At 44.6% G+C, this 19,404-nt stretch overlaps 1 protein-coding gene across 3 annotated transcripts in view; it reads left to right on the forward strand.

Annotated features, from left to right (window-relative positions):
• Nucleotides 1-19,404, forward strand: part of ULK1 (unc-51 like autophagy activating kinase 1) — a 74,820-nt gene that overhangs the window by 26,190 nt on the left and 29,226 nt on the right. For all 3 annotated transcript variants that reach the window (XM_033075791.2, XM_033075793.2, XM_033075792.2), the window contains exons 9-12: nucleotides 456-557; nucleotides 7,746-7,804; nucleotides 11,467-11,549; nucleotides 14,398-14,448. In XM_033075791.2, coding sequence (XP_032931682.1) covers nucleotides 456-557; nucleotides 7,746-7,804; nucleotides 11,467-11,549; nucleotides 14,398-14,448 — 295 coding nt within the window. The remainder of the gene's footprint in view (nucleotides 1-455; nucleotides 558-7,745; nucleotides 7,805-11,466; nucleotides 11,550-14,397; nucleotides 14,449-19,404) is intronic.

Raw genomic sequence — 19,404 nt, forward strand, 5'->3', positions numbered from 1 at the left:
CCATCTTGGGCTAAATGAGGGAAGTGCCCAAGTGGTGCAGCTCAGGATGGAGGCTGGAGTTTACCTGTGCAGTGGCAGCCTTTGCTGCTCTTGATCTTGCTCCTTGCTTTTGTTAAGAAGATCTGTTTGTGGTTTCAGTGGGGCTTCTTCTGGTGGATTCAGCAGAAAATGGAACACTGGGAGAAGGGGAAGTACTGAGTGTGCCCAAAATACACACTGTTAGGATGTATTTTTGTCTTCTGAATGAAAGTCTCTGCTTCCCCTACTTAAATAGGGAAGTGGCCCTTTCAATATAGTGTTACAGTCTTATGGAGAGTAAATCTTTCATGGTTATTGGGGAATCTAGCTCAAGAGGTTTTGTAGCATAATAGTGACTTATCTCGGTTGGAATTTAAAAAAAAAAATCCTACCAAAACTACTTTTATAAAAGAAATTTCCCTTCTCTCCCTCAAAAGGCACCAGAAGTCATTATGTCACAACACTACGATGCCAAAGCTGACCTCTGGAGTATAGGAACCATCATTTATCAGTGTCTAACAGGAAAGGCTCCCTTTCAGGTGAGTTGCTTAGATATGATATTTATGACTCTCTCCTGCTTTTTTAAAAATCTCTTATCTTTTCCTTTTAATCTGGTTACTCTAAGGCTTTTCCTGCTCCTGTCATCTCTGATAGATCCAGCCCCATGAAGGTCTGGCTGTCCCAACACCTTGACAGTGTTGTGCTTTATAGTTTGTAATGCAGGATGTGTTGCTAGAATATAAGTCTCCTCTGGGTTGTCTTTCATTTGAAATGTATTTCCCAGTTATGAGGGCTTAGGCAGGGTCACTTACTGAGAAAATTACCATGACTCAGTTAAAGCAGTGGGGTTTTTTAGGACTACACTTAGAAAATCAGTTTCTATTTACAACTGTAGTCAGTGTATAATTTATAATTATAATTCTGTTGGATATAGAAGGACTATAAGAAAGATGGTAATTGCAAGTTAATGTTCAGGATGATTTGTGGTAAGTAGTGTATTGCATCTAAATTGACATGGTTTTCAGAGCAGTTGAGCAGGATAATATCAAAAGGATCTTATCTGTCATCTCAAGCAATCTCTTCCAGCCTGAAATGTTTATGTTCATCAGATCCAAACCCCTCCAAATATAACACAGCCCTGTAAAGCTCCACCCTGTACTGAATGCCATAACTTCTGGATGAGCTCCACTATATCCTTTGTGAGCAGCATTCTCTGATTTTAAGTTTTTGAATGGTGGAGAATTTACCACAGCCCTGTACCTGTTGCTTCAGAATTACTTCACATATTTTTCATCATCCATACCTGGAATTCATCTAGACTCAGTGTATTTTTTTCATTAGCCACACTGTGTTCTACTCCTTCCATCTCTGACTGAGATCAGCAGACTCTCCCTTGAAATTGCTGTTTTAAAGTACTGTATTTGTCAGATTTTTTTCCCCTTTACTTTCTGAACCTCTCTACTTATACCCTGACATCCGTTTATCCTGATTCCCTAACAAAACAAAATGGAAAATATCCCAAACACCAAAAAATGAATAAAAAGGAAACAAAAGCAAATAGCACAAAAGAAAGTCAGAGGGAAATCTGTGCTCATGTAATAAGGCAAATTTTATGAAGTGAAGGACTTTATGAACTTTAGTTCCACAGCTCTTTAGGATTTCACACAAGACCTGGAATGTTTATGCAGTTACATCATTGGGGAGGATAAAGTGAGTTCTAAATCTGTTGAAGGAAAGAGTGGGCAAATATAGGAGTAAACTAATGGTATGTTTTGGTTTTGTCTAGAGCCAAAAACACTTCTTCCCTTCAGGGTAATTTTTACCCTGCTGCTGTAAGAATCTTCCACTCTAATGCTTTATATTCTGTCCACCAGCTTCCTCTGTATTTACAGCAAGACTTCATTTCCTTTCCATGTTACTTTTTTTAATAAATCCCTACAAAATGCACTGAAACTTCTGAATGGCTTGTGTTTAGTGGCTGCATCCACTTGTCACCAGTGTTGGTATCTTTGTTTGAGGGGAGAAAATGACTGTTAGGATAAAAGAAAATAAATATTTGTGTGTTAAGAAGAAAATGTAGGAGGGAAGAAAACAGAGTTTGCATGCACAGGGGAACCTGGCATGGATTCTCTCTTGTATCTTGGTGCCTTTTTGTCTCTAAAGGGATCTTGATAGCTACTCATTGAAATTATTTAATTGTTGTTTAGTGAGGTGACTTTATCATGGGGGTTTTCTCTGATTGAGGCATGGCAATGCCCTGCCTTGAAGTGGGCAGTGAAGGGACACTTCAGTTCCTGACCTTGCTTTGTGCTTGCCTCATTAGATAACTCTCTCCCATAAACATCTGTTGGGCTGGGAATGGGGGTTATTGGTTTCTCTATTTCAATTTAGCCCACACCCTTTCCACTTTTGGAGGTCATATTTTGAAGCAAAATGCCAGGCCCTGTTTGTGCCTGCAGTAGCAGCTGTGGATGTGTCTGATCAGGGAGAGAGAGGAGCTCAGCCCAGATGGTTCTTTGTGCCCCATCTATTTGTTTTGGACATGCATGTCACAAATTGCCTTCCAGCTTGAGATCCAGGTGAAAGAAGCCTGTCTAGGGGAAGCTGGTTAAAGGTTAACTGGCTTTCTGTCTTTATTGGCTGTGTTATAAGAATTTGCTGATGGTCACTGAGCAGGCAAGAAGCTGTTTGTTTACAGGGCTTTTAGGAGAAAAGAGGGGTGGTGGACAGAGGTGATGGGGACGCCATGAATAGGAATGAGTGCTTTTGGGAGGGATGGCTACCAGTGGGTGGGAAGAAACAGGCAGATTCCACATGGTGCTACCAGCAGACCCAGTTGTACAGGGAAGCCAGGAACTGAGTGAACTTCTTCAGGCTAAATCCTCCCTGTGTCTTCCCTGCCAGGCTGGCAAAGGCAGCCCCTCATCTCTGTCTATCTGAGATTCCCATGGGAATCTGGAGCTTGGTGGCATGAGACATGCTGTGTTTGGGTGCTGTTTGTCAGTGCCTGAGCCAAGGAGGCACCTTCAGGAGGATGCAAACAAAAAGGACTCCAGTGTTATCTGTGGGGAGGAGGAATGAGCTGCCTAAAAATAAAATAGGGCTTCGGGGAAATGGGTTAGATGGAAAAAAGATCAAATGTGTGGAAAGGCTGAGGCAGCTGTCAATCCTGAAAGTGCTTGTAAATCAAGTCAGATGTGTGTATGTGTGTGAATGTGATTTCTGGCTGTCTCAGAGTTAAAATTAACTCTAGCTGGGTCACCCAAGGCAATTTCCCAGAGCCATTCCTGTCCCTTCTCTGCCTCACTGCACACAGACAAGAAAGAAGCTGCTGATGCTCAGATGTGAACAGTTGGGTAGGATGGCTGGTGAGGCTTTCTTAAGGAGCTTTTTGTATTAAACATACCCATAAACAAAACAATGAGACTGCCATAGGGATGAGATTAATGGGATTCATAATCCCTATAAACAGATTTGCTGAGCGCTGTATTAATGTGGAATTGTTAATTTGCCTTGCCTAATAAGTGGTCTGCACTCACATCTCTGCATTTCGGTTGCTGAGGGCAGGACTTGAACAGTACATTTCCTGCTCCTGCTGACCAAAACTGGGAAATGCCTTGGGAATGTAGTGATTTGCTCTTGTTGAAAAGTTTGGGACCTGGTGCCCACTGTGGTGCTGGCTCTGTAAACAAGTGACAACCAGAAGCAAAGCTGGAGGCAAGAGAAGAAAGATTTACACAAGGTCTAAAACAATCCAAAACCAATCTAGTCCTTGTCAGATGGTGTTTTAAATATGATTAGTTAAATGACCTCAATCTCCTTTTTTTTTTCCTTTGTGTGGGAGGGATCACACTCAGATTTCTGGTGGCTTCTGTTGTGTGACCCTTTTAAATCTGGGCAGCTCTTGGTAAGCAGACACCCCACTGAGCACATGCAGGTTGTGTCAGAGCTGGCTCTGGCAGTGGCAATGGGACATCAGATCCTGCTAAGCACCATGAAACCTGGCTGTCTGCTGTCTGAGCCTTTGCATGGATCTTGCTTTCTATGGACATGGTGCCCTGTGTCTGGGGGAGAGTGAGCCAAAGAGCAAGGGACTGACAAGGGAATTAATGCAAGTTTTTCTGCCTGTTCTGGCAGCTCTGAAAGAGTTAACCTGCCTGTTTATGTTCTCATCCCAGCTAACTGTTAGGTGAAAAATTAATTTCTAAGTCTGGTGTACCAAGTTCACTGCTTTAATTCTGAGTTAATTCTGTCTGCGTAAGTACTGGGATTATGTATCACTTACAGCAACTGCTATGTTGTGAAATGCCTTGAGGAACACCAGGAAAGGCTGGATTTTTTTATGGCAAGAATTGGCATAAACCCCTGGTTTATTTGTTAGGCAGTTTGTTCTTCTGTTCCCAGCTCTATTCCTCTGGAATACCCTGTGTCCATGGGGACAGAAATTCCTGGATCTGGTGGGTAATTCTGCTGAGACTGGGTGCAGTGATTGACTTGTTGCTGTAGTCAGTGAACCACTGACTTTTGGACCAGTGTTTGTGGGTCTTACTGTGCTCTGTTGGCAGTAGAGAGAAATCCATGGACTGCTTAAGAAAAAGGTTCAGGAGATGGGTTTTTTGGTCGTTTGTTTCTGCTCCTTGGGCTTTCAGGTCCTCTGAATGCCAGCCATGTAGCTGTGGGAGTCTTACAGTATCAGAAAGTATTTCCAGCAGGTTTTCAAGCTTTTCCCTAGAGCTACTGAGCTAGAAATGTTATTTATTTTTTTTCTTTCTAACATATCTGAATCCCCTTTCTGCACCTCTAAATCCCCAAGGAAAGAATGCAAAGAGCAGGGCAGATACCATACACCTGCTATGGAGTGTTGAATAGACAGGACTCTTCAGGGAGGGTGTGAATCCCTGGCCCTCTTCTGTCTGAATGCTGGACTTTTGCATCCAGCCGTGGCCCAAGCATGACAAATCCACTGCTGAGTGCTTTTGGGAGCACCACCCTGCCTGGTTTTCACATGCAGTTCACTTCCAGGCAGCCAGCCCTGAAGGGGATTTGGCAGGGTTCTGCTGAATGCCTTTGTTGGCTCAACATATTTCCACTGCTGCTCAGGACAAAGTAACAGAGTGGCAGGATTGAATTTGTCCAATTGCCTCTATATATAGAAAGGGTAGACAAAACCAAAATGCAGCTGCTCCCTAGTGACATGAAAGGGGGACTGAGGGTGTGAACTGACCTGCTGGTGTGCTCTCCTGGCCTAGGGAAAGCTGAGCTGTTCTGCATCCCTGCTGCTGATAGATGGGTGCTGTCCCACAGGTAGAAACTGGCTCTGTGTGCCTGGAATGGTCTGGTTGTAAAGTGTGCTTTTTCTGGTGTTTTTCTTGGGCAGGGTGTATCTGCCTGGAAGGCAGATTTCCAGTTAAGTTCTTAGCTTCCTAAACAGGGGAATTCAAGTGACATTTTTACTGTATTGCAAACATTTGGGGTTTTTTTTTCTGTGATTCTTAGAGAAGCACCATTTATTGAAAGGAGAGGTGAGCAAAGTGGCTGAGGCTCCTAGTGCTTTATGAATTGTATGACAGCAAGAGAGTAGTGGACAGGTTAGTGGGAGCAGAGCTGTGTGAGTCAGTCAATTAATAATGAAGTTATAGGAAGATGCAGTTGGTTTTACCAAATTAATGGTGACCCATGGCTGTGTGTGCTGGGCACTCACTAGAATGACTCCCTTCCCCTGCTACCTGCACTGGGGACCAGCTTGAGTCACAGGCTCTTGGGGACAGCCCAAGTGAGGGAGTGTGGTCTGGGTGGAGAGGAGCCTGGTATGGTCCCTGCAGAGCAAGTGCAGATTGTACTGACACAGCAGAATGTGGAGGAACAGCATCCCTGCAGGGACATCTCTTGAATTTGTACAAAGAGGAAAACTTCATTGAGAAGCTTGCTTCTGTCCAAGCCAGTGCTTAGAAACCTTCTCTAATGAACTGGTCTTCATATATACTGCTTTGAATATACTCTATTGCCAGGAAAATTTCTGACAAAACAGTGTTTGAAGTAGATCAGAGCTTCATTGTATTTGTGAAACAATTGAGCTGTTGCAACAGGAAATGACCAGAACAAACAGCCAGGGCTTGTATCTCTCTGAAGTGAATGAGCCCTTCCCTCCCCATGCTGGAGTTCTGCCCCTCCTTGCACGTTGTGCCTGTCAGGAATATTTGTCATCACTCTGGGCAATGTGGCCAGGCCATTTGGTGCAAGTGTGTCTGCTTGCCTCCCTAAAGTTTGCCAAATATTAATCTAATTGCATTCCAAGATCTGCAAGGGGAAGGTGTAAAATAGAGTTTTCCTGAATCAAATTGAGTGGCAGCAGTTGGAAATTATGATGCAGTTTGGCATCTCTGTAACAAGGTGCTCTGCTTTAATTTTGATGTTTTTTTGGTGTAGCTTCTGTTGGTGAGGCTGTGTAAAAAACACTGCCCTGATGAGTACTACACAAGTGTGTTGATACTATCAGCTTTTGAAACTACCTTTGGTTTCTCTTGAGGTTTTTTTTTTTTACTGAGCTCTCAGTTATCCTTAGTTTTCATCTTCAGCCAGAGGGAGTAGGTGATGTTGAAACAGCATCTTATGTGGCTGCTTTTCCAGCCATACCGTGTTAGTGGTATTTTGATGGCCATCTGCAGATTGGCCTGTCTGATTTGCCATTTTAAGCATCTTAATTGACCTTAAATGCTTCCAATTTAGAAATAGAAGTAGGTGGAAGGCTCGAGGGGTTTTTCAGCCTGTCCTGAACATCAGGAGAAGCTGCCTTTTGTCTCCTCATTCACACTTTCCTACACACTTGACTGCACTAATAATTGATTGCAGATGAATCCCTCTGATCTTCCTGCCCTGTTTATGTGCCTTCATGTCTGTGTCGTGCCAGCCAGCCTGCTCTGCCTTTAATAAAGCACCTTTGCCTAAGCAGAAAAGCTTGAGACACTAGGGTTAATTTACTGGCCTGTATTATTCATTTTATGAAAACAAATGGAGAATTTATATTAGGGGATTTTTATGTGTCTGTGCTTGTCTACTGGTGATTTTATTTTTAACCTCAGCTGTAAACCTCTTGTGCCTAGCCCCCACCTTTTTTTTTTTTTTTTTTTTTTAATCCCATCTCTCAGAATTTGGAATCTTGTCATCAACATCCCCTGCAGTTGTATACATTACTGCACAAATAAAATAGGAGTTCTGGCTTGAGACCTTCTGGCTTCCTGGAACTGAAGTAGAAAATCCTAATTCAGTTGCTGTTTCTCCATGTTCCTAGCTTCACAGATCCCTTGCACGTCAACAGGCTCCCTGCCCCTTTTCTAAATGCCCTGCAGCATTAATCCATGTTCTCAGCAGGATCTGTCATTCAGCATTTGGGACTCCTCACATCTACAGTTATTTAGCCTCCTGGGTGAGGCTATTAGGCCAGCTCAAACCTGAGCATCAGAGCCCAGTGCAGTGAAGCTCAGCCTGTGGAAGGGCAGAGCAGGACAGAACCAGGTCAGGGACAAAATGGCAGCAGGTTGAAATACTGTATTTTTACTGCAGCACAGGGCTGGCTTTTCAATCTAAAGCAAGCTGCAGGTTCTCATTGTCTGTGCTGGTCCAGCAATTAAAAAGTGCCTCTGCCCTTCAGAGCTGCAGTGAAACAGAAATGCTAATCCCTTTCCTTCGTGTTCAACTGCTTCATGTACTGGTTTCTTTCTCCCCTACAGGCCAGCAGTCCACAGGATCTCCGCCTCTTCTATGAGAAAAACAAGATGCTGATGCCCAAGTAAGCTTTTTTCCAGTGTCAATGTTTGTAGGCACTTGTTTACTCTGTTTACACCTGTCCTTGCATGCTCCTGACTTGTCACTTGGGAGGTGACTAAAATATTTGGCCTCCTGCCTTTCCCCATTCCCCATTTAAACCAGCAGTGACGTGGCCCAGAGAAAGTCTGATGGCAGCAGATAGCCAGGGTTGGATGTTCTGTCTCTCTACATTGCAAAAATCCAGAACTGTCAGTGATTCCAAGAGCCAGCTACAGGTCCTGTTCCATATGTGTCTGCCCTGAGGCTGAGAGCCTTGGGAAGAACTCAAGGCAATTCTGGGCTGGTGTGAGCAGCCAAAGTGCAGCCTCTGCTGTAACCTGCCATACCTGGCTGCAGATCACATTCCCATTTCTCACGTGTCAGGGCAGCAACTGCTTGTGTCCATCCTGCTGTTGGGGGAAATACTATAACCTCTCTGGAAATGGACACTGCTGCAGTTTCCAGGGGGAAGAGAGCTGCTCTCATCCCCACAGGGTGTATGTTACCTCTCAGCTCGCTGCTGTGATTTGTCAGGGTATTTTGGTTTTGTTGCTGTGGTCTTTCCTTTTGATTTCTGAGCTCTGAAAGCAGAAGCTCGTGCTGGCTCTGAAAACCTCAACCTGATACAGAGACAGGGCTGAAGCTCCAGATTATATATTTAAAATTTGTATGGCCTTTTTTAACCAGAAAGTTAGCTCCCAGTTGTTAGAGCTGCTAATACAGCCACATATGCAGGAAGTTCATTGGATTGCTGTATATGGATTTTTCTTTTCCCTTATCAGTTCAGACAGCTCCAAGAGATAACTGGAATGAACTGTCAAGAAGCTGGAGCTCTTATCAATGACTTGTGATATACAGTTAATTTCCCTTTAAGTACTTCCTTTTGATTGGGGGAGAAGGCACAAATTTCTACCAGGATTATCTCTGGGGCACCTGGATTGAACCAGAGGGTGTGATGGAGTAAAACACCTGGAAAGAAACAATTTAAAGCAAAAATGTGACTGCATTGTTAGGGCCAGAGTGAGCAGAAAGTAGAGCTACTGTTTCTCCTACACAGCCCAGAACATGGCTGCCCTTCTTACTAAATGAGAAATAAATCCATAAAATTAATGAGTTTTCTTGTGTCAGTCCCACTGCCCTGCTGTTGTTTGGCTCATGGTGCAGGTGAGGGGAGAAATGAAACTCAGCTGTAAGAGGAGAGCATGTCTGTTCTTGTAGGGATTAGTCCTCCTTGAGTCCTTCACACAGTCTGCATTTGTTATTTTCACTTATCTGCACTTTTGAACTACCAAATTCTTCCAAAATTCAGATCCAAGCTGATTGATTGCTTTTCTCACTGTGGAAGTCAGATCTGAACTGGCCTTTCTGTAAATGGCAATTCCCTCTGTCCAAAGTCACTTTGTCTCTTTAACTTGGGCTGCAATCTGTGCTATTCCTGAGTAAACATGAATAAACTGCTTGAGTGCCCTGCCAGCACAGGATGAAACACAAAACTGCTCCAGAGACCTCCTTCTCAGACTGCAGCAGTGCCAGGATTTGTTTTCATTTTCCTTGGGGTTATGCAGGCTGGCACACACTTCCTTCCATGGCCAGGGAAGGTGTTTTGGCTTGGGAATGGAGTGGGGAAGTGGTCCCAGGCTGCACTGCTGCTGCAGGCAGGTGAGGAAATGCTGTTCTGGGGAGCCCATGGCAGAAACCGAAAGACCTCACAATATTAATAGTGCTGATCTAAATCATTAACATTCATTGTTCTGGTTTGCACTGGAAGTACATCCCAGGTCATGGGGGAGAGGAGGCAGATTTGTTGCTTATGTTGGAAAAGATGGTCCTAGAAAATAATACTGAAGGGTAGCAAAGCTTGATGCTTTGGACATGGGAGGTAAGAGGAGACAGACAGGCTGTTAATCTGCACCCTCTTCATCTGTGTTGTGCTATCTAAAGCCCATTAGTTGATGCACCTGTTTCTTAGCTTTAAAACCATAGCAAGGCTAAAGTCATAGCTGGGAAATGGACTCATTTTGAATGAGAGCTTTGTGTCACAGATAAATAAATGATGATGATAACACTGCAGGGCTGTAGGACTCCAGCACTGATGCATTTTTCAGGAGGCTGCTTGCTGTGGTATCTTTGGGTTATTCCATTACACAGAATGCTTCTAAGGACACCTCTTTTGATGGGACTCAACCTGGGTCTCATTCTAACTGCATCCCTTCCAGAATCCTGCATCAGCCTGAGAAGGTGCACAAAACCATTGTAGCATCAGGGATGGAAAAGCAACTCCTCCAGTACAAACAAGGATGAGACATGCTTGCCATCATTCTCTGTTCTTGGAATTGCTGGGTTCAAATTCCTGCCCCAACAGGCTTAGGGCTTCACAGAAAAATAACTGGGTGCTATTGGAAAGTGTAAAGAGATACCACACATGCCATCTCCTGTTTCTCTGAACAGGAGTCTGGTAGTGCTAGCTACCACCTTCCCTCCCCACACTATTTTTGAGCTAGCTTCTGTTTTACCCCTGTCTGTGGCAGGGTGTGTTGGAGATGGTCTAGGAAGGGTTTTTTCTCCCAGCATTTGTCAGGCTTGGCCTCAGGGCAGTGACTGATGCCAGAGCCACGTGCAGAGCCACTGAGAGCTAAAATTACTGTGCTGGGCACACATGTCATTACCTCAGCTGACCCATTAGGGAGAGGGGAAAGCCTGGCAGAGCGTGGGGGCCATGCTGGGAGCAGCCATGATAAACAGAATTAATACTGAGAGGAGCTGCAACCACCCACGCTCCACCAGGAGAGCTCTGCCCCAGCCCAAAGCCCCCAGCAGCACTTCTGGGGATGGAGGGAAGTCAGCAGGGCTGAATCCACTTATGCAAGAGCTCAACTCTGTTTTCTGTGCCTTAATCCATTCATTTATTCCCTGCATTTTTCAATCTACAGGGGTTATGAAGAGCTGCCCTGGCCTCTTCCCCATCTGCCTGTGGGGTGAGGGAGAGCCCAGTGCTTTATCAGCTCTTTTGTGTTTCAAAGGCTGTTGAAAAGAATATTTTCTTCCTAACTGTGCTGAAAAGTGAGGTAATACTGCACAAATTTTAGCTTGATGAGGTGGCAGTTCCTCACATCTTAGTGGCCTTTGATTAATATATGCTATATATCAAGGAAGCAAATAGACAAAGGTTACTTGCTAGTCTTACATAAGCTACCCTGAAAAATAAATGCCTTAATAAAATGGTAGTAATTGGTGATACATTTCACCACCAGTGTCTTAATTGGAAGCTTCCCCTTGGAAACTGCTCTGTTCTAGTGATCTTATTCCCATTAGAGCAAGTAGGCGTGATTTTATTTATTATGTGTGAAATACTGCAAGTGGAATGGGCTTAGCTGAGCACCAGAGGGATGAAGGGATGGATCTGCAGGTGCTCATGGGAGAGGTCACTAAAGCAAAATTAGCTGTAGCCTGAACAATGCAGTGGGGAGTGAAAGCCAGAGATGTAAAATAAAGACATTTCTGATCAGCCTCCCTCCAGTGAGCTCCTGGTGTTCCTGCCCCAGCAGGCATGGAGTGAGTTTGCATTTACCAGTTGCCTTCCTGAATATTTAAAAGCTGTCTAAGTAGACTGCACATCTCTTATTTTGCTTTTGTTTTCCATCTTAGCATCCCCAGGGAGACATCAAGCCACCTGAGGCAGCTCCTGCTGGGCCTCTTGCAGCGTAATCACAAGGACCGCATGGACTTTGGTAAGATCTCCTTCCAGTTTGAGTTCTGCTGCCTGTCTCTGTCTTTTGGCACTGCACAAGCCTCTCTACTTTTGGCTGGTGCTAGGAGAAGCATCCAGACACCTGGATTTCACCTGTGCTTGGAGGGTTGCATAATCTTGGGGGTTTTAGTCTGTGTGCTGGAAAGGTCAGTGCTGATTTCAGTGCAGTTTTGTAAACCAAGGAGACTTGGCACACCTTCAGCATATTACTTGCATTCCCTGTTCTGGCTTTTATATCTGAGCTGTGGTTAAGTGTGCTACTAGGTAAAATGTGTCTTGTGTATCTGTGCTTTTCTGTCACAGTTCCTTCCTAGAGCTGCAGGCTGCACTCATTTACTGAACAATCCAGTCACCACCCTCTGTTTCTCAGGGTTTGCTGTGATAATCTGAGCCAGGAGATGTAGCTGCTTGCAGACTCTTCTTCCCTCCTCCAGTTCCTGTGGAAGGAAGCCTTGGTCCTTCTCAGGGCTCAAGCTGGCAGTCTCTAAGCCTTTGTCTCAGTCTTCTGACTTGGCATGAGGATTTCCTTTTTTTTGTCTTAATTCCTTCTAAACTGAGATCAATCATCATGAGCCCAGTGGTTCTGTCTTGACAGCATCTTACAGATGTGTTTTAGCTGAGCTCAAAGGTCTGAAAACCTAGGAAAGCCATGCCCTAGAGGAAAGCAGATGGAGGTGGGGCCTTTCCATGAATTGCTGAAAGGACCAGGTCATCTAAAGGCAAACACATCCTGTGTGTGTTCAGGATGCTGCTTTTTAATCAGACCTGGGGTAAAATAGTTTGATATTTCTGGAGTTTGAGAGTTGGTTTTCTGTTGGGTTTTTGTTTGCTTATCTGCTCAGGTGGATTCTTTCCTGTTGGGCAGCATATGCTAGGTGATGAAGAGGAATTGTTATGCACCCTCTGTTATTCTTTTGGATTAGAGATACCAGAAAAGCCTTTCTGGGGATGGTCAGCTGGGTAAGCAACTCTGGATTACCTGAGGCTGATCATAGTTATCCAGTGATGAATGCAAAGGACTGGTTACTGGAGTGTAGCAGTGAGAGAATAAGCCTTTTGAAAAGTGAATTGTTGAAGCTCCTGACAGACTGGCTTGGATAGAATCACCTAGCAGGGTTATTCCCTGCAGACCTTTCATCTGGGCTGTGGATCTCTGCCTCTTCTATCATGTTGCTGTGCATTTCAAAAGAGAGTATCTTTAAGGTTCTTGATTGCCTGCTGTCAGAAATTGTCTGGCAAACCTTTTTTAGCCCATATAAACAGGTTATGTACCTCTTGGGAGTAGAGTGCATGACTAACACTTGGAAATTTGAGATAGTAGATTTTGGCATCGCTCTGGACAACAGTTACAGCACATCTTGCAGTGTTGACATTTTTCTTGTCCTTTATCACGTATTTATCAATAAATTGGTGTGTCTGCAGAGGAGTAGGGTTCCTGCTGTTCCTTGTTCCCTGTGACTGTCTGCTTGGAGATGTCACAGTGACCTCCACAGAGCTCCCCTGGGACTCAGTTGAGTCACACAACAGCAACTCAACAGCTTGAAACTTCATATACTTATTGTGTGTCCCAGCTGCTGTTCTGCCAGGGACTGATGCTCTCTGCAATCTCAAGATTATCTAGAGGAAAACCAGGAGGGTTTCAAGTTTCCTGCTGATGATTACAAGCTGGGTTGTTTGACTTTTGCTTTGCAAGCACAGCTAATAAGCAGTTTGGAGTGGGGAGGGGGAAAAGTGAAAGAAATCATCATTTCCACCCCCTCAGTTGAGTCAGCTTGGCTGAGGGATGGCGTCCTCTTCTAGTGCAGCAGGCTGAAAAAGAAGCAGGAAACCTCAGCAGCTGAGCAGCTCCCACAGGATGGGGATGTTCTCCATCCACAGCAGATCTAATCTGTGAGATTCCAGCTTTCCCTGCCAAAGATTTCCCTTCCCTGTCTTGAGCTATGCTCCAGACCCCACTGCACTCTGGCTGCAGGACCTTGGCATGGCAGTGGTGAGGACAGGCTGGGGAGACAGGGATTGTTTAAGGTTTAAAAGCAGACAAACAAAAAACCCAGTGACTACTTTCTGGAAAGCTCAGTCGCCAAAGAGGAGCTGTTTACAGAAGTTTGTAAGCCTTGGGTGTTGCAACAGGAAATCCATTCTGGGAAAGAAGATGAAGCTCAGTAATCAGTGTTGATCCATGGCTGACACTCCCAAAAGACTGAGTTGCTGATTGTGATAGGAAAAGGCTCTGGCACAAAGCTGCAGTGAATCAGAGATGAAGGAGCTGGGAGAAGTGGCTACTTGTGAGGACAGGCAAACATGTAGGGGAGTGTTCAGCAAGCCAGGACAGAAGCTTTTCTTGGCCTGGATCTGTAGAATGAATTCCCATAATGAGGGGAGGAAGCAGGAGTTGTGTTTGATGTGAAAGGGTGTTCTGGGCTGTGGTTCTGGGATGGCCCATTAAAAATGCATTTCTGCCCTCATGATAGGTATAAGTCTGTGTGTTATGGAAGATCACTCAGTGGAAGTCCTTTTGTCCATGATTCCTATTCCAAGGACTGAGTGATGGTGTAGTGTGATAATACAGCTTCCCTGGATCCCTGCATTTAGGGTGATTCACCATCCAGATCAACCACAGATCCAAATAATTTCCCATCCTTTTTTCGTGAGCAGGTCCTGCATTCATCCTGTATGCTTGACCACATCTGTATGCAACCATAGTCAGTCAGCTTCCATTATTGCATGAAAAAATCCCTGTATAACACTAACTTCCTGTGCTTTAGCTGCTGTGTAAACTATTTACACTTGTTTTCTTTCACTGAGTCATTGTTCTTGATTTTTTTCAGATGAATTTTTCCATCACCCATTCTTGGATGCAAGTGCCTCTATGAAAAAATGTAAGTATTGCATTTTTGATTACAACTCTTTTTGAACCATGGCCTGACTTCCTTTGCTGTTAGTTCAAAAGGAAGGAAAAATACTGCTTTGTTTCTTTAGTTTTTTAGGCAGGGATTCAGTGTTTATTATTTTGTCATGTCCAGATTTTGCCATCAAAATTTATTCCGTTTTACTGAGTTATCTTCAAGGGGATGATTGGGGGATATTTAGAAACCTAAAGTAGAAGCAAATGTAGCTTTGAAATGTATTCAGCTGCTTTGTGTGGAGTGCTTGGCCAGTGGGGTGCTTGTAGGGACACAGGATTGTGTTTCTGGCTTTTCCTCCTTACCTGTAGGACCATTCAGGCTAGGGAATGGTGGAAACTGGCACTCTAGGCCCTGCCTGCCAGGATGGCTGTGCAAAAGCCAAATTTTGTGGTTACCCAGTCTTGTTTCATCACTTACATCAAAGTCCTTGATACATCTTGTTTTAGAAGGGTTTCATTTGGTACTCTGTGGGAGCTGGCCAAAACAAAGACAGGTTTCCATTGCAAGTTATCTCTTCCTCCTTTTGATTCAAAATTTGGGAAAGTTGCAGCCACAGGTATTATGGTTCAGAGGTCTGTTTTTGGTGGAAAACAACTCAGAATTGCTTTTAAATTGTGCATGAGGCATCATAGTCCTCTGGCCAGCAGTCTTGGGTTAGTGGAATTCTGTGTGGTCATCTTCTTTGGAGGGATTCTTGTGGACATTGAATCTCCTGAGTAATTGATAGCACCAAGAATCTTCATCAGTGACTAATTTGGGGTGTCCAGTGCGAGGTTTTGGAGGAACCATGTCCAGTACAAACCCAGTTTCTCTCTTGGATCTGTGCCATGGGTAACACACCTTGTCTGACACCCACATCACTCCTGATGCTCTCTTGCTTTCCTGCTGCCAGAGCAGGACTTCTGAGCTGTCCCTGATGAGATTTTACCTGTGCACTCAGGTGATCGTCCTGCGGGCAAGAAAAGACGCTTCTGGTTTAGGGGAGTTTTCAAAGCAGCCAGGGCCCTAAACCCACCTGTGCCAGCAGGGTGTGGGGCCAGGAAAGGACTCTGGCCCTACAGGGCTGCTCCTAAGCCAGCCCAGCTCCTGGCACCTCCTGTCCTGCGGCTGTGTGGGAAAAGCCCTTCAGAGTCTGATCCCCTTGTGGGCAGAAGATCTCCCCCTCAGGATGTTCTTGCATGCCCACCAACTCATCTCCCACCTCCAGCTGTTCCACTGCTTCACTGGCCTGGGGTGCAGAAAGCCCCAGAAAAAAGGGAGAGGGTTCTCCTGGCTTGGCCCCAGTTTCCAGCTTGTGCACGGCTGCTGTGCAGGAACCAGAGGGGCCATTATGAGCAGGAGGCTGTAGCTCAGCCTTTGCCCCCTGCTGCACCAAGGTTAATGGTGTGGGGTCAAGGACCAAGCAAAAAAGCTCCTCTACAGGCAGGTAAAGCCAACTCCAGACCTCTGTGTCGTCCTGCTGATCCTCACCTCCGGGCATACATCCACAGCCTGGAGTCCTCTCCTGGCAGGAGAGACTGCTACTGGTTTTGAAGACATGAGAGAAATATCAACCCATTGCTGGAGATGTTCAGAAATCTGCTAATGAAGGAGAGAATTCTTATAGTCTACTGTGAGGTCTCTGCTACTGCCAGATTCCAGTGATGGATTAGAGCCTCTGGGAAGTGTGCTGAAGAGCCTGGAGGAGAAAGGCTGCCTGTGGTCTTTTTGATTTCTGATAGGAGAGAGAAGAGCCAGTGTGTCAGCCAAGGTTGGGTTATGGTCATCTCCATAACAGAATCTCACCTGAGCTTTATGGAATGATGTCTAGCATGGCAGTGAGCTTGCCCCTTGCACAGCTGTAGCTGAAGGGTGACTTGGCAAGGCTGCAGTTCTCAGGGAGTGGCTCCCCTGACTCTGTGTGCAGAGCTAGGAGGAGTCCAGAACCTTGCTGTGCTTCTTCATCTCAACATGTGGCTCGGCATCACAAGTGTAGGAAATACCAAAGAGAAGAAGAGCTGCATCTGAACCATGCTGGTGGTGCTCAGACTGAATTAGAGCCCTCAGGCCTGCAGTGGAGAGCTGGGGAAGTGTGCCTTGTGTTCTTGCTCTCCTTGAGAGCTGATATTAATTATCACTAAGCCATTCACATCTGAGCTTTTTTACTATAATGTAACTTTGGAATTCTGGAAAACTGGTGAGTCCTCAAATGTAGATCATCATTTTCCAGGTGGATCATTTTGAAGCTGCTAAGGCAGGGGGATCCCCCTTGTTGAAATACATTTGTATGTTTTTTGAGATGCTTCAGCAAAATCAACATTTCTTTCAAAAATCTTTCAATAAGACATTTCTGACAAGCACCTCTTCTTCCCTGCTGTTGTGAGGGATGGTTGTTTTCATGTCCCTCTTCTCATCTCCCTCCCTGAAGACTGGGTTTAGGACCCTTGAGCTTTACCTATTTATTTTTGTTTGTTTATTTATAATTTATTTTATATTGTGGGTTTTGTACCTGTGACTAAGCATGTACTTTAGATGTGTAAAAACTTATTAATAAAGTCTTCAAAAAGCTGTGTCTAGTCAGGCTGTTGTCTGTCTGTAGCCAGGTCTGATCAGCATATGGTATGGGGCCGTGTGTTACAGTAATAACACATGAGAAGACATAATTAGATGCTTGTGCAAGTCTTCTCTCAGTAAACACATTGTAATTGGTACCCGTGCAGAATATTTTGGAGGTTTTTCTGCTCTTGCCTTTAATGAATGAGAAGCTGCTGCCTCCTTGACTCCGAGTTAAGAGAGCATGAAAGGTGAGCGGTTATGGTTCAGAAGTGCACGGGTGTTTCAGTGTCTGAAATACCTGTCAGGCTTAGCTTGACTTTTGCCGTCTTTTTAATTTTATTGTGCATAAAATACTCAGATGAAAACTAGCAAAAAATCCCCATGACTTCTGTATAGAAAAGATTTTAATGCTGCAGACTTTTAAACTCTGAAAAGCAGCTTATTTGGACAAGTCCTTTCAGAGTTTGCACTCAAACTTTATTGCCTTGTCAGAGATTGCAATTAAAGAACTTTTTGATGAGTGGTTTTAATTGAATCCAGATAATCAGAAAAGTGCATCTCTCCAGTGTATGTAGAACTCAGATTCCAAATAAAGCTTTTCTATAAAACTTGAGGGCTGGATATTTTTAGGACAGCCTGAGCCCCTGGTAGGATGATGTGTCAGAAGTTATTTTTACATGTATAGGATCCAGTATCAGGATCCACACAGCTGGAACGCAGGCTTGCCTTTATGGCTCCCAGCTCTCCCATTTTGAAACCAGTTGGCATTGGTTACACAATGTGCAGGATGACTGTTTTGTTGCTGGAGCAAGTTGGAGAGGACAATTATGAAAACAGACTTATTTACATTACAATTACAATCCAGCAATTTCTGGATTTGGGTGGGGGCCTGCCTACAATTCGTGTTAACATTCCCCACATTCAGACTCAACTGAAAACATGATGAGCCAAGTGTTTGCACCCTTTTTAATTTTGAGCTGGGAGTGCCTGGGTGTGTGGAGGAGATGGAAGCAGGCATCTTTCTTTCAAGCTGGCCTACAAGGCTGACACTGAAAAGTGCCCCAGCAGGGATGTGGAGGTCAGAGAGGGTTTGTCAGAGCCAAACCTCATGGTTCTACGTGCATCAAAGTCTGTTTGGAGTGTCAGGACCTTCTGAGTTGGAGCTCACAGCATTACAGTGTGAATTTGGGGAGTTCAAAGGGATTTAAATAAGAAGAGTGATTAATAGAGGCTGTATCTAAAGGAGTGCTTCATGCAGCTGAGTTTGAGTTTCAGATGATAAGGGCAAAGTCTGCCAGCTTCTCTTCCCTCCTGATTAATGAAAAGCTGTCTGAAGCAAATAGTCAAAAATAGAAATGTCTCAATTCTAGCCAGGTTTAAATCAATAATCACAGGACCAAAATAGACTGGAGGGGACCTTGGAGAGAACTGGAATGACTCTAACAAAAATGCTAATTCCAGGAAAAATGAACAGTGATGCAAGTCTTGCAGCAGGAGTGTGTGGATACAGTAGAGAATTCACTCATCTTTTTTTAAAAAAGCACCCCTGCATTACAGGAAAGGCTGTCTGTACATGGGTGAGTTGTTCTGTAGCATCTGGAAGGATAAATGGGGGGGAGACCTTTTTCCTTTCCTTTCTAGTATTTAATCTGTAGGGAGAGTCCTAGGGGTTGCTCTGCAGGCTCTGTGGGAGCACTGCAGAGATCAAAAGCACTGGGATAGAGGCAGGACAGAGCTCTTCATTTTACAAGCAAGTTCTCAGGCCTCTGTGTGTGTTCCCTGAGCACAGGGAGGGAAAGGCAGCTGTGTTGGCTGTGGACAGAGTGGCTCTCCATGCCAAGCCCTGACCGACCTCCCAGAGCCCCCATCCTTGGGATGCCTCCATCCCTGCTGCTGAACAGGAGCCAGGGCAGTGTGTTACAGCAGCACAGCCCAGCAGGGCCATACATCTAGTGCAGAATAGATGCAGAAGCTAAAAAGTGTGTCCAGGGCCCCTGCTGCCATGCTGCTGTGGATTCCTACTTGTTAATGTTGCCAAAGGCTGGAGGAGATCACTGGGACCCTGCTTAAATTATTAAAGTGGTCAGTTACTCACATTATAATATGTATTTTAATTCTACACTGCTTTAGCTTCTCTTTCCTCTTGTTGGATCTTGTTCTGTCTCTCAGACTGAGGAATTCAGTGTTTTAGTGATTGCTCTCTTTGTGATAAAAGACTCTGGTCCAGTTATCCTTTAACCTTCTTTGATAGGCTGCATGGAAAAACCTCCTAATGCCTTTTATTAAAAGGCATATTTTCCCATTCTTTTATCATTAGAACACTGTTTCAACAGTTGATTGCAAAGAGATGGATTTTTATTTTTCTAGCCTGTTGAACAGAGTAAGTACTTTGTA

This window comes from Catharus ustulatus, chromosome 18, assembly GCF_009819885.2.
Source record: "Catharus ustulatus isolate bCatUst1 chromosome 18, bCatUst1.pri.v2, whole genome shotgun sequence".
NCBI lineage: Eukaryota > Metazoa > Chordata > Aves > Passeriformes > Turdidae > Catharus > Catharus ustulatus.